This window comes from Salvelinus sp. IW2-2015, linkage group LG7, assembly GCF_002910315.2.
Source record: "Salvelinus sp. IW2-2015 linkage group LG7, ASM291031v2, whole genome shotgun sequence".
Classification (NCBI taxonomy): Eukaryota; Metazoa; Chordata; class Actinopteri; order Salmoniformes; family Salmonidae; genus Salvelinus; species Salvelinus sp. IW2-2015.
Window position 1 is genome coordinate 9947784 of NC_036847.1, and position 19651 is coordinate 9967434.

The following is a 19651-nucleotide window of genomic DNA, read 5'->3' on the forward strand; positions in this document are numbered from 1 at the left end:
TTTCCTGACTTCATTCTCTCGTTTTGCTTTCCCATTGAAGGGTGGGGGATGCAGGTTCATACGGTATAACTGCTCCGTCGAGGCACCCCGCAAAGGCTGGGCCCTCATGCACCCTGGGCGGCTCACCCACTATCACGAGGGCCTGCGAACCACTGCAGGCACTCGATACATCGCAGTGTCATTTGTGGACCCCTGAGTGCCAATGCAATGTGCTGCCACTTCCAGGGTGTCAGCTTTTGTTTCTATGGTGCCTTTACTGAACTTTTGTTAATTCAGGAAAACTCCATTAGCCAAATCCAAGTGGGCGCGTTGCGGGAGACCTTTTCTCTTGAAACCCCTTTCCACTGAAAGTCATTTGAAACTTTTGTGAGACAAATGTACTGTTTAGTATTATTATTTTAACTTGCAAAAATAACTTGTTTTGTTGAATCAAGACACTCCTACATACAGTATGAGGCAATAAGAATAACTTTATTTGTAAAGTGCCCTTCATTTCCAAATACACTCCTAAATACAGTATGCAATGCACCATGGTCTAGGAGATTATTAAAACATCTGTCCTATTTATTATTTTGATATTTGTATTAAAGGAATTTATTCCAAAGATTCCATGTGGCTTTTCGAATGTGGAATATCTAAAGAACACAGCTCATAACACATTCTCAGTCCCCTTGTCATTTTCATGTTGAAAACAAGTCCATGTTCAGCACCCAAACATTGTAGATGCAATGAATAGAGCCGACGTGAGTCCTTATTCTACATGTCAGACAGGCATGTTTGTTCTACATTGCCTATTTCTATCAGAATGTTCCAAAACGTTGCATCATGCTGAAAGCGCACCAGAACATATACTGTATGTTTCTCTTAAATAACTATACATTTTTTACATTCCATGACAAGTAATCATTGAGGACAAAGTTTGACTGAAAGAATCTGATGCTGCCTGGGCATACTCTGAAAAATGTTGTAAACGCTAGTAGAGATAGTTGTGAAAATTTATATTTTGGTCATTTGTCAATAAAACACTGAACCAAGCTGTGATTCCATTGTGCAAACAATCTTTTGAGTAGTTGTACTGTATAAAAGCCAAAATACCGTTTTTATTATGGCCCTAACAAGAGGAATGACACAATAACAGAATGGACTGTTCAGTCAGAGGTTATTCCAATGACATGTCCTAAATAAACGTATATTCATTGATTGGTCCCAACATAGTGTATACAATACCTGCTTCTCCACAAATCTCATGGTCAAATGCCTTTACTTTGATGAATATTTAGACAGCAGCTGCTGTTTAGGCTGGGAAGGGTGAAGTTGCCCCTAGGCTTAGATTCTGATCTTGGACAGTTTAGCATTTTCCCCACTAATGGTTAAGGTTTGGATTGGGGGAGGGGAAAATAATCCTAGATCTGTATCTTGGGAAAACCGCTTTTTAGGCTGTGACTTTCAACTGATGTGTTGTCGTTATAGTGATTACAGTTTGTTTATTGATTAATCTATTTCCATACATATTTTTGATAATATTTATTGATAGATCTTACTACCGGTAGTTAATTATTTTTATTTTACTCAAAGCCACAAAGTATTGGTCTCTCGAGATACAAGGCGTATATGGTTTCTTTATCTGGAATTATTTCAAAATGGGTTGATTTATCGATATTTTGTATTTTATTTGCGTACTTTCTGTATACTCACGTTTACGTTTAATGGTTGATTTATCTATTTAGTGAAAGGTATATCCAGTCAGGAGATTCACACATACTTCACATTCACACTTATTTTCCACCATAATTTGCAAATAAATTCATAAAAAATCCTACAATGTGATTTTCTGATTTTTTTTCTTCTCATTTTGTCTGTCATAGTTGAAGTGTACCTATGATGAAAATGACAGGCCGCTCTCATCTTTTTAAGTGGGAGAACGTGCACAATTGGTGGCTGACTAAATACTTTTTTGCCCCACTGTAACTATGTGCGAATAACACATTGTGAACAGTGGAGAAACAGTAACTGTGCGGAAAGCACTTTCTTCTCAAAACAAACCAGATTATGCACCTATTCTAGTCCAAGTTCGAAAGATGCAGGGTAATGACACGGATGCAATACAACACATCTTCAAAAGCCTTTCAAATGTTGGTCGTTTTTTTACGTGCAAAGGAGAAAGAATGAGAGTCACCAAAATGATTCTGATGAAAACAATCTGGGGTGAGTTTCCCAAAAAACAAAGACCATTTTTAGCAATAAGATCATCTTAAATCCATTGGTGGGCGATGGAGGAACGAGTATCTTAATGCTAAAGATGATCTTGATGTTTTTGGGAAACTCAGCCTGGAATAATTGTATTCATAGAAACAAACAGTGATGAAAACATACAAAACAACTAATGGTCTGCATGCTTAGAACATTTCAGAAGACATACTGCACATACATACACTTGCATTCCTACTTGAAAATAGTTGACTGGCAAACTTGATTGCAACATTTCAGGAAAATACACAACTTCACTGATCTTTCTGTTCCAATTTCACACTAAATGACAGTATACAGTAGTTGGGTTATCCTAACCAATTTGAATAGATGTTAATAATAGTGTAATGTAGGGTTTGAATTACAGAGGTGACTGAGGGTATAACAAATCAGGGCACATCCAGAAGTGTTACAATTACCATGGGGGTAGCCCTACAAGTGTTCACATGTCAAAGTTGGTCCAACCCAGTCTTTAGAGGCCACCTCCCCAAGTCAATGTGTAAATCATCACAAACACACTCACCTGGTAATCAAGCACTTTTTGATTGAGTGCAATATTTATAGTAAATGTGGACGCGTCATGGTGTGGCCTTAAAAAGGGCTGCTCGTCTGGCTTATATCTAACTACAAACGCCAAGTCAAACTGAGCCTGCAAAGAGAGAGACAGACAGAAAATACCAGAGTGATGCAAAGAGTCATGCAGCATTCACAAACGAGCCGGGAGGGCTGCCGGGACAGGCCGCGTGCCCCTTGACCACCTGGTTGAAACCTCAGCTAAGAAAAAGAAAGAGCGAGTTCCGATTCCTGCATACATTCCCAGAGAAGAGACAGGAAAGAGGACAGAACACCTGCATCCTGTCCTAAAACAAGGGCTTAAGGGGTATTTGTCTAGGTTACCTGCCAGTTTAGTGTGTCTTACTGGACTGGACACCTAATACCCATTTACCTGATAGTCAATTTCTTTGCTGTTGAGTGCTACATTAATAGTGAAAGTAGATGCATCGTGGTGAGGGGTGAGCAGGGGCTGCTCGTCAGGTTTGTACCTCACTACGAAGTTGAGGTAAGAGATACACTGATAAGAGAAGAGACGCATGTCAGGGTCAACATGGTAGCACAGAGGGACCCCGTTCTATAAATAAGATTCTATTCAAAAAAATATTTGCAATATAACTAAACACGTCTGTTGCATTTGAATTAAATGAATGATGAATTGTATAAATGTAGACTATTCTACTGTAAATCAGCAGCATACCGTATAATTCTACATTTTGAAAACATAAATAAGAATATTAATATTGTTAACCTGTGAACAAAGTAATATTCAAAAGTTAATCAAATAACAGGAGAGATGTGCATTTAAACATATTTAGATAAACAAACATAACTCTACTTGGCTAAATCAACGGATATCAGGCCACAAGGTGGCGATAGGTAACAGAATGGTGCACAAATTTGCAGAAATATTTACATTTTGTGGGACTTACTAAAGCAAGAACCACGATGTACCATTATAACCACACAAACAACCCACCAGCTGAACGTGGATTGTAAAATAAAACTTTACTTTATCATTTATGCATTTTCTCTATTGTTCTTCACGTTCAAATGATATAATTCAGGAGTTAAAATCCATGAAAAATGTGTAGAGTAATGAAAATATGAATTTCTGTTGAGCTGTGCATAAATCCATCTAAAATGAGTACAAATGTGTTTTTTTTAAACCATACCTTGGTGTAGTATCCAGGATACATTGTCTCTGTGATTGGGGCTATGTAATCCAACAGAAGCTTCTGCCACTCTTTCTCATAATTGATTTGAGTCATGTGGATATCAACGGTGGGGACATTCTCATAGCCGCCCTGGATCCTTGTGTCCTTCAGTAAATAAGAAAATATAAAAACATGATACAATGCTCAAGTTACTACATTTACAGGTTTGTTAGGTAAGATAATATTGTAGGCAACATTGGTTTAGGAGTATAAATACATACTGTATTTCGGCCACCTGACCACTGTCCAAAGTTTTCCATTTCTTGAACAATGTGGTCACATCCGATATCAGAGAATAGCGGGAACCAGTATACATCAGGGCAAGGCTGGGAGAAAAAAAAAAAAGTACAATTGAGTGACCTTGCATTTTCAAAGAATAGCAGATAGGCATGGAATTTCTACTCTCTCCATAAACAGTAAATTCTAGAAATATTTTGAGCATGCAGATTGTGGTCTTCATTTGTAGCCAACTGGACTTTGACCACCCGGAAATAGTCTTCTGTAGCTAAGTTGGTAGAGCATGACACTTGAAATAGTGGGTTCGATTTCCGAGGCCACCCGTACGTAAAATGTATGCACACATGATTTGTAAGTCGCTTAGGATAAAAGGGTCTGCTACATGGTATATATTATTATATATTAAGAAACTTCGGTTATCACCTTTATTAGCCATTATCATAATCATTTTATATGCAGCAATAGGCAATGTCAGTGATCTTGAGTGAGCATTGAAATATTATACTTTGATAGAAAAACAAGTACTCACTGTTTCAATCAGTTTGTCTCTCATTATCTTTGTGTAGTTCTCATGGATGTAACGCTCCTCCCAATCCTGAGGAAAATGAAGAATATACAGTGAGTGTACAAAACATTAAGAACACCTGCTCTTTCCATGACACGGACTGACCAGCTGAATCCAGGTGAAAGCTAAACTGAAAGCGCAAACCACCGCATTTAACCATGGCAAGGTGACTGGGAATATGGCCGAATACAAACAGTGTAGTTATTCCCTCCGTAAGGCAATCACAGGCAAAACGTCAGTACAGAGACGAAATGGAGTCGCAATTCAACGGCTCAGACACGAGACACATGTGGCAGGGTCTCCAATCACAGACTACAAAGGGAAAACCAGCCACGTATCGGACACCGACGGCTTTGAGGATAAAACATTGCCACCGACGTGGCCCGCTACCAAGGACTGTGGGCTATCCTCCGTGGCCGACGTGAGTAAGACATTTAAGCGTGTTAATCCTCRCAAGGCTGCCGGCCCAGACGGCATCCCTAGCCACGTCATCAGAGCATGTGCAGACCAGCTGGCTGGAATGTTTACAGACATATTCAATCTCACCCTATCCCAGCATTCAACACCATAGTACCCTCCAAGCTCATCATTAAGCTCAGGTCCATGGGTCTGAACCCCACCCTGTGCAACTGGGTCCTCGACTTCCTGACGGGCCGCCCCCAAGTGGTGAAGGTAGGAAACAACATCTCCACTACGCTGATCCTCAACACAGGGGCCCCAGAAGGGTGCGTGCTCAGCCCCCTCCTGTACTCCCTGTTCACCCACAACCACGGGCCACACACGCCTCCAACTCAATCATCAAGTTTGCAGAAGACACAACAGTAGTAGGCCTGATTACCAACAATGACGAGACAGCCTACAGGGAGGAGGTGAGGGCCCTGGGAGAGTGGTGCCACGAAAATAACCTCTTACTCAATGTCAACAAAATAAAGGAGCTGATCGTGGACTTCAGGAAACAGCAGAGGAAGTACCCCCCTATCCACATTGACGGGACCGCAGTGGAGAAGGTGGAAAGCGTCGAGTTCCTCAGTGTACACATCACTGATGATTTGAAATGGTCCACCCACACAAACAGTGTGGTGAAGAAGGTTGGCTTGGCCACTAAAACCCTCAAACTTTTACAGATGCACAATTGAGAGCATCTTGTCGGGCTGTATCACCGCCATGTACGGCAACTGCACCGCCCGCAACCGCAGGGCTCTCCAGAGGGTAGTGCGGTCTGCCCAATGCATCACCGGGGGCAAACTACCTACCCTCCAGGACACCTACAGCACCCAATGTCACAGGAAGGCCAAAAAGATAATCAAGGACATCAACCACCCGAGCCACTGCCTGTTCACCCCACTATCATCCAGAAGGCGAGGTCAGTACAGGTGCATCAAAGCTGGGACAGAGAGACTGAAAAACAGCTTCTATCTCAAGGCGATCAGACTGGAGTCAGCATGGGCCAGCATCCCTGTGGAACGCTTTCGACACCTTGTAGAGTCCATGCCTCAACGAATTGTGGCTGTTCTGAGGGCAAAGGGGGGTGCAACTAAATATTAGGAAGGTGCTCCTAATGTTTGGTATACTCAGTGTAGAGATGCATTACTATATTTATTGTGATTAGACAAGTTAACACATGAACAGATACAAAGTGTCCACATAAGCAGATTTATATAAAAGACAATGGCATTCTTACTGTTGCAAAGCACTGCAGAACATACACTTGCATGTAATGACATGCAATAAGCTCTTCTGCAGCTGAGTGCTGCAATTAGTCTTCAAACAAACTCATTAAAAGTTGTGAGGTACATGATGCTGTCTAGGCCTGAATTGAGTCTAGAGGAGCCTTTGTTTTTTCCCCCCAATGACTACTTGACAACCCAATTCTCACCTTAGGGTTTTCGAAGATCTGCCACAGATCGTTGTGGAGATGGCTCATCTGGTAGTTTTCTGTCGACAGCATCCGACCAAAGGTGTGCATATTCGTAACATACATGAAGACTCCCTGAGAAATTGAAGCAAAGGGCGTTAACTTTTTTTWAAATAATATAGTTTGAAGCTATAACTTTAAAATATTTGATACCTGGCCTAAGTTTGGGGACTTCTAAGGGTTCGACACTGTTTGGGTGTCTCACTTCTAATCAGAGTTTTGCTATCTTTTGAAACCTAAGCACCCGTGACTGATACTGGACACTGAAGGACTGAGAGCAAGACGAGACTTCAGAATAAATTCCGATGGAATCCTACATGCCATTGCCTGCCGGTGCGCCCTGGAGCAAGGCACTTAATTCCTACAATTTCTCCAAGGGGTGCTGCACTGCAGCTGACCCATTGCTTTATGTTGTGAGCATAAAGACACATTTAAGTTCTCTGCAAGATAATGGACAGTAAAGTATTCTTAAGTAATTTTTTATATTTTTATTTTACCCCTTTTTCTGCCCAATTTCGTGGGATCCAATTGGTAGTTACAGTCTTGTCTCATCGCTGCAACTCCCGTATGGACTCGGGTGAGGCAAAGGTCGAGAGCCGTGCGTCCTCTGAAACCCAACCAAGCCGCACTGCTTCTTGACACAATGCCCACTTAACCCGGAAGCCAGCCGCACCAATGTGTTGGAGGAAACACCGTGTCAGTGTGCACTGCGCCCGGCCCGCAACAGGAGTCGCTAGTGCGCGATGGGACAAGGACATCCCTGCCAGCCAAACACTCCCCTAACCCGAACGACGATGGGCCAATTGTGCACCGCCTCATTGGTCTCCCGGTCGCGGCCGGCTGCGACAAAGCCTGGATTGGAACCCAGAATCTCTAGTGGCACAGCTAGCACCGCGATGCAGTGCCTTAGACCACTGCGCCACTTGGAGGCCTGTCATGTATTTTTTATACCCAAAATGAAATGGAGCATTTGACCAATCAATCATAGCTTTCCAACACTGACTTTGTTTCTGGCGTTGTGACAGAAGGCCATGTCGAGGTCCAGGGTGCCCGAGCTGAAGAGGTCGTAGTCAGAGAGCTCCTCATGAAGGAGGCTGGCCTTCACCAGGTACACCTTGGTCAGGTAGGGGACATTCCACACACCACTGTAGTGACAAGAAACGATATTTAGAACAGGCTTCCCATACATTGTGCTGAAAGCGCTCTCTAAAACAAGACTATGGTACTGGCATGGAAGCTGTAGTAGTGTTGCAGAGTTTAGCAAAATATGATCCTACAGCAGGAAACAAGCATTTCTCCCCCCCCCCCAGGGAGAGTCATAACAAAAACCCATCAGACATCAGCTCTCTATAAAACACACATTTGTTCCATAATGACCATATTGGTATATTCAGTTATGGGAAATAATGTGTGTKTAACTTACACTCTGCGTCCTTGCACAATGTCCACATAGTCCTCCGACCTAGCGTAGTAACCATCAGCACTGAGTGCTCCCCAGAAGTTGGTCCATAGGCGGCCTTCTCGGGTTATCATGGGTGCAATTATAGGCCTGAAGGGTGACAGGGGATGATTAATCACGTCGCACTGAAAACCAGCTGAGCTTCGAAAGTGTATCCACCCAAATACACGTGTGTCCAGTATTTTTAGGAGAGCATTTATAGCATGCGTCATCAAAGATCGGGAATCTGGTCAGGCATAATCGACAGGCTCATTTWATTGCTGCTTACTCATTTTGCTCGATGAGAATCTTTAGGGTGTCCTTGTTCTTCAGAACCACTTCGATATCCATGCTGAAGAAATACTCGCAATCCTTGTCCTGTCGGCACATATCACTGGGAACCAGAAAATAGGAAACATAGTAAACACACATTTATGGGGCAGTCCCAAACCTAACATGTTTTTTTCTTCATAGGGATTTGAACCCAGATTGATACAGTGCATGTATGCGCTGAAGGCAGCGGCCCTAATCAGTAAATTACCCCAGGTCACATGCTGAACATCTTTGAAAAACTTGGGAATGATGTCAAGCTAGGTTGTATGTGCGCATCCAAAGCTAGTGTGAGAGAGAAAGCCAAGGTGAACTCACAGGCCGAGGTTGCGGGAAGCCACCCTGTCCATGTTCTCCTCAGGCCCAATGACCTTTACATCCTGGTACTCTTTCTCATGGTCCTTCAGAAAAGAGCTGACCTCTACCTTGTGGTGCTGCTCCTGTAAGAGGACATTGTGGGACAGTAGCAAAGACAAGAGTTGTTGTGCTTCTGTAACAGTCTTAGTCACATTCACACATAGGAAAAATAAAGAGTTACAATGAGAGCATTACAGCCCACCAGATGTTTGAGGTTGAAATTAAACAAATCCTTTTGTGCTTACCATTGAGCTACAATGTGGGATATGGGAATCTGTTCAATGAAATCTGTCATTTCAATTCTTGATAAATATGGAAGGGAGCACTGAGAATACTGACGCTACCTCGCTCTCCAACCAAGGTTTTATGAATTGAGGAGCAAAACTGAAGTAGAGATTCAGCAACTCTTGATGGAAATTGGAAGTGAATAAAAACACTTATTTTTTTAATGAAAGTAAAACCAACGCGTTCCAGCTTTTGGCCTTCTTCAGGGTTTTCCCAAACTGCCATTGTCCACTAAGAGTTGCTGAATCTCCTCTCTACTTCAATTCTTGATATATTCCCATTAATTCTGGAAGAATATAACTTATGAAAGCATCAACTTTTAACAACAACAAATTTCAAGTGTTGTAATACAACTTTGATTCATGTCAACATATCTTATGCACGGACCCTGAAGTTAAGTCGGTTGACCCTTGACTGGTACTTGCACAGATCCGACACATTCCTCGTCATCGTTATACTATACACAGAGGCATGTGAGCACATGTGTGGATTGGCAAAAATTCGGAGGGAGAAATGCACAAGAGATAACGGTGTAACTAACACTGTGTTCCATTCATACAAGCACCAAACGGTTACTCAAATCAAAAGGGAAAATATTTAATTATACACATTTATTAAAGGGATACTTGTATCTACTTACAATGATCTACTTCCCCAGAGCCTGATGAACTCGTGGATACAATTGTTATGTCTCTGGGTGCAGTTTGAAGGAAGTTGCTAACTAGCGATAGCGCCATGACTAGAAGTCTAAGGTAACAGCTAGCTGCGCTAACAATCGCTAAACTACCTGTAACTTCCTTCATACTGGATGCAGAGACATCAAAATGGTATCCCTGGGTTCACCTGACTCTGGGGGGGGGGGGGGGGGAAGTAGATAAAAGGCTTCATTGACAAAACCCCAAAGTATCCCTTTAAATGTTAGATCGATGGTATTATGTAATAAAATGTGTTTCTCTCACCTGGTTGTAGATGAAGAGTTTGAGTCGGTGTTTTGGGTATTCCAGTTTGAGCAAGCTCTCAAAGAACACACTGACAAAGGGGGTGGGCTGCTGGATGAAGATCCCAATAACCACCCGTGGGTATTCGCTCTCCTGTACAGACAAACAGACCTCATATTAAAAATAATCATGTAATGTCATTGTCATGTACATTGCAGTCGACTTGAAAACCTTGCATATAAAAATCAAATGCCTTTTCATCCAATTCCCCCAGAGAATCTTGTCACCCAACCTGCAATCAAGCGACATTGGCACACACCACAGGTGACCATTAATCGCACCGGTATAAATTGCGTGTCGGCCGTGTGTGTCGTTTCCGACGCAGGTGTATTACAATTCATCTTAAGTGTGTATTCTCACTACGAGAGATACAGAGGTTTCGAGAAAATAACCTCGGCTAGACCTTTTAGTGTAATGTAAACTTGTCACTTCTGCTACGGAGGTCGCAGGCGAGCCTTGCTCGAAAGTCACCCCTATCTGAGCAGTCAGATGTCAACAGAATGGTCTCTTCAAGCTAAATGCTCCTACAGTAAAAATCTAAATGGCAGAGCAATGCAACAGCTGAAATGTGTTCCTTATATTTAAGACTTTTTTTAACCTGAAATGTAATGAGTGTACAGACAAGAAAATAAACCCTTTAATACTCTGCACGTGGTTGTGAATTGTTGCATTATACAAGAGTGTAATATGCTTAAGATGAAAAGTTGGTTAAGATGAAGTTGCTTACATAGTTGAATAGTTTGTTAAAAGGATGCTTACTGGCTGGTGGCTATACTGGGATATTTACGGTAAATTTAAGCTGCGAAGCAAGAATGTCCATCGCCAATCCCCCGAACGTTCTCTAGGCACATGAAATTCCGTTGCTCATGTCAATTGAAAAGTTTATGTACATATTAGGTAAATTGAAATTTCATCACGATACCTCTGCTACAACTCTCTTCAATGAGAATACGCCCTAAGAGTGTATTACCAGAATACTTTACATAAACAGACAGGCAACCTACCTTGAGTCCTGAGAGTGGCCGCAGGTCCTCAAGACACACACTGCAACCCGTCTCAAACGTCCACACTGTGGGGATGTAGTTGCTCAAGTAGTTGATCTGGAGCTAAAACAAAAATACATTTATTTTATTTTTACCACTTCCTGATACTGTTGCTTACCTACTTTTGTCCAAATATTTGGATGATTTTTTGGTCTTACATTTACATTCTATTTATTGTGTCTGAATTTCAATGGTCAATAGCATTTCAATGGTCAATAGGGGTCAAAGGGTCAAAAGTTTGGAAGGTTACCTTGGTGGGCCCGTTGCCATGAACAACGACGGGTAATGTATCATACAACACGTTTCTGGCCCGCACTWGCCCGTCCTCAAACTTCAACACCACCTCATCTGTACGCAAACACACAAACCGTAACATCAGTACCAGTCCTGCGACAAAACAACTGGAACGAATTGCAAAAATCCCTGAAGCTGGAGACTTATATCTCCCTCTCTAACATTAAGCATCAGCTGTCAGAGCAGCTTACCGATCACTGTACCTGTACACAGCCCATCTGTAAATACCCCACCCAACTACCTCATCCCCATATTGTTATTTTTATTTTTATGCTCTTTTGCACCCCAGTATCTCTACTTGCACATCATCATCTGCACATCTATCACTCCAGCGTTAATGCTAAATTGTAATTACTTCGCCACTATGGCCTATTTATTGCCTTACCTCCCTAATCTTACTACATTTACACACACACTGTACATAGATTTTTCGATTGTGTTATTGACTGTACTTTTGTTTATCCCATGTATAGCTCTGTGTTGTTGTTTTTGTCACACTGCTTTGCTTTATCTTGGCCAGGTCACAGTTGTAATTGAGAACTTGTTCTCAACTGGCCTACCTGGGTAAATAAAGGTTAAATTTAAAAAAAATKACCGTGTACATGACACTGCAACATATTTTCCACATGGGGACAATAAAGTCAGTAAAGCCTGCCAATTGTTGGCCGGCCACGGGTCTTCCAAGAGAGACTTGAAGCATGCCACTGAATGCTAGTCAGTGGCTAATCAATCCACAGTACTGAAACATACAATACACCCAGGACATCATGTATTGGAGATGGATTCCACTACACAGTAATTCAACAGATTTTGTTACAAAACTAACAAACTCTGTATTTAATGTGTTCAGGGCTCACTTATAAACAACACCTAGGTCTCAATGTAATTTACCTGTTTAAATGAAGGTTAAAAATACAACAAAAAAATCAAATCTGACCTGCACCAAAGAAACATTTAGCAACTGCGGGGCGTTGCAGTTGAAACCGGCAAACCACCGGTGACGTCACCACTCACTACATTTTGCGAATGAATGCATGTCTCTCTCTGGGAGGCTGGGTTCTACAATGATGCTGTGACAATTTTGGCTCTCTCCTTTTCACCTCAAGTAGGTTTTAAGACATGAACAYAAACAAGCATGATCTTGCTGTCCCTCTCAAGAAGCTGACTAATATAGGGAAGTCTATAGCTATTAACAGGAAGCCGTTGCTGTAGAGTTGGTAGGATGTAGCGTTTACTCAGCRCGCCCACCTAACTGCAGCTGCTTAAAAAGTTTATACACATCCAGCCCTGTGCTTTGGGAGCATCTGGAAAAAGCATGGAGGAGCTGTGCCCGACCCCKCCCCCTTCCCTCTCTGGTCTACGTGAGCTCAGACACATCCCTCTCTCACAACAAACTCATAAATTCCTAACGCAAGCTCAGCCTCAGCCAGCGGCATACAGGAAAAAGAGAGGGGGGGAGAGGAGCGAGAAAGAGAGTAAAAGAGAGGGAAGAAAGGCTCAAAGCAGTCTGTCGGCTGAACCAGAAAGCCTAAGGATATGACAACCTGCATCACACCCATACACCTTCATCAAAGCCTCAGTCAGCCAATCACGACTAACACAGACAGGAAGTGAAACCAGAGGGAGGTCACACTTTCCTCTTTTCTTCTCCAAGCATCTCTTTACAGAACGGGAAAAAGTGTAAACTGAAACAGACGTTTTGATGTCCCAGGAGGGGGGAGGATCAAGAATTTAAAAGCTGATGTCAGCAGGTTTCAGTGGTGCAGTGCTCTTTTCATTCGAAAATGTTGAAGTACATGTGTATACTTGTTGGCTAGAGGTGAAGTGGGAGACAATGGCGAGACATGCCCGAAGACCAAAAGAGATGTGCAATTTGTTAAAAACTCACCAAGGGATCCATGAAGATTCTGAAACATTCTGCATCTGTTGTCCAGTGTTATATTGATGGATTTCTGGAGAAAAACAACATATAACTTCTTAAGAACACAAAAGCAGCATAAGGAAACATACTACATAGATATAATGTTACAGTATAATACACATACAGTACTCATACCAAGAAGAAATGCATAGATAGTAAAGTGCTAAGGTAGTTCTGAGAGAGACCACTTAAAGAACCATAGCAAGATCAGTATAGAGGTAGATTCCTACTCTTTTCTCTGGGTTGATATAAATCTTGGTGAAGAAAAGTTGATCACTGTCATTGTCCTCCCCTGTCCAGTCAGCAACCATCTCTTTGAGGTTAGGAACATAGCCAATGAATCCTAGGGACAAAGATAGCACGTGTGTGAACGATACGGGTTCTAACCTCAAGCCATAAGACTCCTGAACAGCTAATCAAATGGCTACCCAGACTATTTGCATTGTCCTCCCCCCTCTTTTTTACACTGTTGCTCCTCTGTTTATTATCTATGGATAGTCACTTTAACTCTACCTACATGTACATATTACCTCAATTACCTCGACTAACCTGTGCCCCAGCACATTGACTCTGTACCGGTACCCCCTGTATATAGCCTCGCTAATGTTATTTTACTGCTGCTCTTTAATTATTTACATTTTTTACTCAACTTATTTTTCTTAAAACTGCATTGTTAGTTAAGAGCTTGTGTGTTCTACACCTGTTGTATTCGGCACATGTGACAAATAAAAGTTGATTTGATTTGACAAAGAAGTTTGAACAGTAGAACCGGAATTTCTAAAACAAATGGTCAATGTAATAGAGGTCCAATTCGTGTGATTTCATATTCGTGTTTGGACTTCGGTCCCTCTGGTTTTCAGCAGCTGACTTAAACATTAAGATTATAAAACTGCCATTCACAGTCTCAAACCTTAGTGGATAAACTGCCAGGTGAATTCATGCCCAGTTCCTATGTCTTAGGCCCAATGTCCTCCTTTTTATAAAAATGACTGAGACTTGAGACACCTTCGAACTGGACTGTTGCATGTCAACGTTTAAAAAGCAAAGCTGTGTTTGTTAGTATTAGTGTTAAACTGACAACAACTTGCTGTTGACGGTTAACAAAATGGCTCCCTTCCATTGCTAGGTTATCAAGAGGAGTGTGTTTACATACCCCCTGAGCCCAAGAACCTCTTTCCCTCTCGGAAGTGGGGGTGCTTGTCCTCCAAGTGTCTGTCGGGCCAGATGAGGGTCTCTGCGGAGAAGACCACCTTGTGTCTTGTCTGCTGGAACTTCTTCAGCAGCTCTTTGGGACCGGAGGCGAAGACAACATCATAGCTGGTCAGAGTGAGCGAAAAGAGAACCTTTATGAGCCTCATTGTTCAGGGGGGGATTTATTKGGATCCYCATTAGCCGACGCCAATGGCGACAGCTAGTCTTCCTGGGGTCCGACACATAACGAAAAAGACATTACAGACTAAATACTTTACAATTGACATGTTTTTAAAAACATTAACATTTAGTGTGTGTGTGTGCATCTATCAGTTACACATACATGTCAGTACACACAACAAGTAGGTCACATGGGGGAGAGGCGTTGTGCCATGAGGTGTTGCTTTATATGTTTTTTGAAACCAAATTCACTTTCCCTATAATGAGATGGAAGGGAGTTCCATGAAAACTTTAGCTCTGTATAATACTGTACGTTTTCTTGAATTTGTTCTGGACCTTGGGACTGTGAAAAGACTTCTGGTGGCATGTCTGGTGGGGTAAGACCAGTGCTGAACCAGTCGTTGGGCAAGCTGAATTTTGATGTACACTGAATTTTGTGTGTGAATATATTCAATAATGCTGATAAGAGTGAAGGCAGATTGAAGGCTACCTGTCAATGAAGAGGACAACCTTGTCTACCTCCATCTCCTGCAAACCAGCTTTAAGAAGGCGCACTTTCTGACCCCCTCCTGGCGCGGTCATATAGTTCCCACCTTTCCATGGCTCCCCTCTGCCAAGCACCTTCAAACCCAAAGAGAACAACTGCAAACCACATTCTCCACAACAAAAAGATAGATACCTTCTTGAAAAAGGCTTGTTTCCTCACTAAGGTATTGATATTTTCCAGAGGGAGAGAGTGAATGGTTGCCAGTCATTGTCTGGACACAAATGTTGGATTAGTTTTATCTTGTCAGAACTTTCCATACCTTGATGGTGTAGTTAAAGTGCCGGGCAGACCTCATGAAACGCCTGAAGCCATCTGTCTCTTTGGTCGCAACAGTCACAACTAAAAGGTTGCCTGAAAGAAATTAAAAACAATAGAAGTATGTAATTGATGCGAGAATTGGCCCGTGTAGTGTGTGTGCAATGTAAAATCACATAAAACTTGAAGTAAATGTCTGTACCAACCATGCTCAATTGGATAATATATCCAGAGGTGGTCTCTGAGAATGTATAAATGTGTCTACTTGACCATTGAAATGTTCCCCCTTCTCTCTTTTGATAGCATACTGTATAGTATGTCATTAGTGTATGTTTAATGAGTATTTTCTTAAAACTGTGAAGTGATACTTTCCATCAATCTCTATCAATAAAAAAAGATTTCCAGCACACATGCAATGTTGATTTATAGCTCAGTAAACATTATGCTAAACTGAAGGAGAAAAAACATTAGGATGTGTACAGTAGCTAGAAAATTCTTACAAGAAAAAAAATATTAGACTAGGCTAAAATTAAGTAACCTAATGTTAACTGATCTCTGCCACTTGCGCATAACATACCATAATATACTATCAAGCATTGTAGGCCTATATTGCATCTTTCTTGACATGTATTTTTTTTCAATAGAACATTAGGCACAAGTCTGAATTAAATCAGACGCGATCCAGTCCACGTCAGCGGCATGGAACTCTCGAGAACACCCGGTGGAACTTTGTATCTGCAATGCAATTGCTTTTTATCAGTCCGAGAGAGTTACATGCAAATTACAATGTAATAACGTTTGAATAGCGACTTCCATGACTCCAACTTTATATCTAGCGGGATTGCTAATTACTCAGCAACATTTAAAATGGAAAGTTGGAATGCAAGTTTAGTTGCTATTTGAGCTGTCCTACCTTCGGATAGTTCTCGCTGTTCTTTACAACGTATCACTGGTAAAACCACAAGCAAGGACATCCAGGCCAATATTAATAAGGAAAAAGCTCTCATTTTCGGTTTAAATCTTCACCAACCATCAGCCTAACACTTCCTTGGCGATATCATATGATTTTAGTCAAAAAGTTGTGTACTTAAAGTGTTTCCAGATTTGATTGACACTTAGTAGACCAATCAGACACAAAACCCCGCCCAACCCAGTAAAATAAGCCCACTTTGGAGATGCTTGATTTGGTTTTTAGTTGACACTGTATGCCAGAACAGCTGCATCAAGTGCACGATTCTTACTGCACCATTAGTCTTTAAAGTGAGACCTCCGCCGACCAGGCACAGGCAAACATGAAAATAAAAGAAATAGGCTAAGCAAAAAGATCTACTCAAACTACTCTGTAAAAATAAAACACTATCTTGATTAGATAAGTATTCAACCCCGAGTCAATACATGTTAAGAATCATCTTTGGCAGCCATTACACCGGCGAGTCTTTAGGGGTATGTCACGAAGAGCTGTGGACACCTGGATTGTACAATATTGGCACTTTTTTGTATTTTGTATTCTTCAAGCTCTGTCAAGTTGTTAGTAGAACATTGCTAGACAACCATTTTCATGTCTTGCCATAGATTTTAAAGCCGATTTAAGTCGAAACTAACCAGGCCACTCAGGAACATACAATGTCATATTGGGATGCAACTCCAGTGTCTATTTTGCCTTGAGTTTTAGCTTATTGTCCTGCTGAAATGTACATTTGTCTCCCAATGTCTGTTGGAAAGCAGACTGAACCAAGATTTGCTCTAGGATTTTGCCAGTGTTTAGCCTTATTCCGTAAAATGTTATTCCCCCCAAAATACTCTCTTGCTGATGACATGACGAGCATGTCCATAACATGATGCAGCCACCACAATGCTTGAAAATATGAAGTGGTAACCTTACTTAATGATGTGTTGTATTGGATTTGCCCCAAACATAATGCTTTCTATTCAGGACAAAATCGAATTTCTTTGTCMCATTTTTTTCATTGTTACTTTAGTGCCTTATTGCAAACAGGATGCATGTTTTTGAATATTTTTATTAAAATCAAATAAAATTGCATTTGTCACATGCGCCGAATACAACACCTTACCGTGAAACGCTTACTTAGGAGCCCTTAACCAAAAATTCAGTTCAAGAAATAGAGTTAAGAAAGTATTTACTAAATAAACTAAAGTAAAAAATAAAATAACAATGACGAGGCTATATACAGGGGGTGCGGGGGTATAGGTTAGTTGAGGTAATTTGTACATGTAGGTAGTGTTAAAGTGACTATGCATAGATAATAAACAGCGACTAGCAGCAGTGTAAAAACAAAGGGGGGGGGGGGGTGTCAATGTAAATAGTCTGGGTGGCCATTTGATTAATTGTTCAGCAGTTTTATGGCTTGGGGGTAGAAGCTGTTAAGGAGCCTCTTGGACCTAGACTTGGCGCTCTGTATCGCTTGCCTTGCGGTAGCAGAGAGAGCAGAGAGAATGACTTGGGTGACTGGAGAACATGACMATTTTTTGGGCCTTCCTCTGACACCGCTTAGTATATACAGTACCAGTCAAAAGTTTGGACGCACCTACTCATTCCAGGATTTTTCTTAACTTTTTACAATTTTCTACATTGTAGAATAATAGTGAAGACATCAAAACTATGAAATAACACATATGGAATCATGTCGTAACCAAAAAAAGTGTTAAACAAATCAAAATATATTTTATATTTGAGATACTTCAAAGTAGCCACCCTTTGACTTGATGACAGCTTTGCACACTCTTGGCATTCCCTCAACCAGCTTCATGAGGTAGTCACCTGGAATGCATTTCAATTGACAGGTGTTGTCACAGCCGTCGTCAGAAGGAGACCAAGGTGCAGCGTTGTAAGCGTATATTATCTTTTATTATTGTAAATGTCGCCAACAAAACAAAACAAAACACTAACAAAGATAACTACCCACAAACACCAAAGGAAAAAAGGCTGCCTAAGTATGATTCCCAATCAGAGACAACAATAGACAGCTGTCCCTGATTGAGAACCAAATACAAAACATAGAAATAAAGAAACTAGAATGCCCACCCTAGTCACACCCTGGCCTAACCAAAATAGAGAATAAAAGCCTCTCTATGGCCAGGGCGTGACAGGTGTATCTTGTTAATTTGTGGAATGTTTTTCCTTCTTAATGCATTTGAGCCAATCAGTTGTGCTGTGACAAGGTAGGGGTGGTATACAGAAGATAGCCCTATTTGGTAAAAAAAACAAGTCCATATTATGGCAAGAACAGCTCAAATAAGCAAAGAGAAACGACAGTTCAACATTACTTTAAGATATGAAGGTCAGTCAATCGGGAAAATTAAGAACTTTGAATTTTTTTTGCAGTCGCAAAAAACATCAAGTGCTATGATGAAACTGGCTCTCATGAGGACCGCCATATGAAAGGAAGACCCAGAGTTACCTCTGCTGCAGAGGATAAGTTCATTAGATTTAACTGTACCTCAGCTTGCAGCCCAAATAAAGGCTTCACAGAGTTCAAATAACCGACAACATCAACTGTACAGATGATCAAATTGCTGCAAAGAAACCACTTCTAAAGGACACCAATAATAAGAAGAGACTTGCTTCGGCCAAACAACACGAGCAATGGACATTAGACCAGGGGAAATCTGTCTTTTGGTCTGATGAATCCAAATGAGAGATTTTTGGTTCCAACCACCGTGTCTTTGTGAGACGCAGAGTAGGTGAATGGATGATCTCCGCATATGTGGTTCCCACTGTGAAGCATGAAGGAGGAGGTGTGATGGTGTTGGGGTGCTTTGGTGGTGACAATGTCTGTAATTTATTTAGAATTCAAAGCACACTTAACCAGCATGGCTACCACAGCATTCTGCAGCGGTATGCCATACCATCTGGTTTGCGCTTAGTGGGACTATCCTTTGTTTTTCAACAGGACAATGACCCAAAACACACCTTCAGGCTGTGTAAGGTCATTGTATGTGTGGGGTACAGAGATAGGGTAATCATTCAAAAACCACATTAACCACTATTATTGCAACTTATGTGACTTGTTAAGCACATTTTTACTCCTGAACGTGTTTAGGCTTGCCATAACAAAGGG

The 19651-nt window shown here is 41.5% G+C and overlaps 1 protein-coding gene across 2 annotated transcripts; it reads right to left on the reverse strand.

Annotated features, from left to right (window-relative positions):
- Nucleotides 1-2359: 2359 nt before the first annotated feature.
- On the reverse strand, nucleotides 2360-16658 carry plod1a (procollagen-lysine, 2-oxoglutarate 5-dioxygenase 1a). Of its 2 annotated transcripts, XM_023990927.2 has the most exons (19): nucleotides 16486-16658; nucleotides 15577-15668; nucleotides 15261-15391; nucleotides 14553-14716; nucleotides 13630-13742; nucleotides 13367-13430; nucleotides 11435-11532; nucleotides 11146-11247; nucleotides 10103-10234; nucleotides 8820-8941; nucleotides 8461-8565; nucleotides 8157-8282; nucleotides 7737-7878; nucleotides 6695-6808; nucleotides 4783-4848; nucleotides 4238-4342; nucleotides 3975-4121; nucleotides 3194-3319; nucleotides 2360-2896 (listed from the first exon to the last, which is right to left on the reverse strand). In XM_023990927.2, exons 1-19 carry the CDS (start codon nucleotides 16577-16579, stop codon nucleotides 2720-2722), a joined length of 2220 nt encoding a protein of 739 aa, XP_023846695.2. In that variant the 5' UTR covers nucleotides 16580-16658; the 3' UTR covers nucleotides 2360-2719. The 2 variants fall into 2 exon arrangements, with proteins under 2 accessions (XP_023846695.2, XP_070300519.1); XM_070444418.1 differs by lacking the exon at nucleotides 3194-3319.
- Between the last annotated feature and the right edge of the window lie 2993 nt (nucleotides 16659-19651).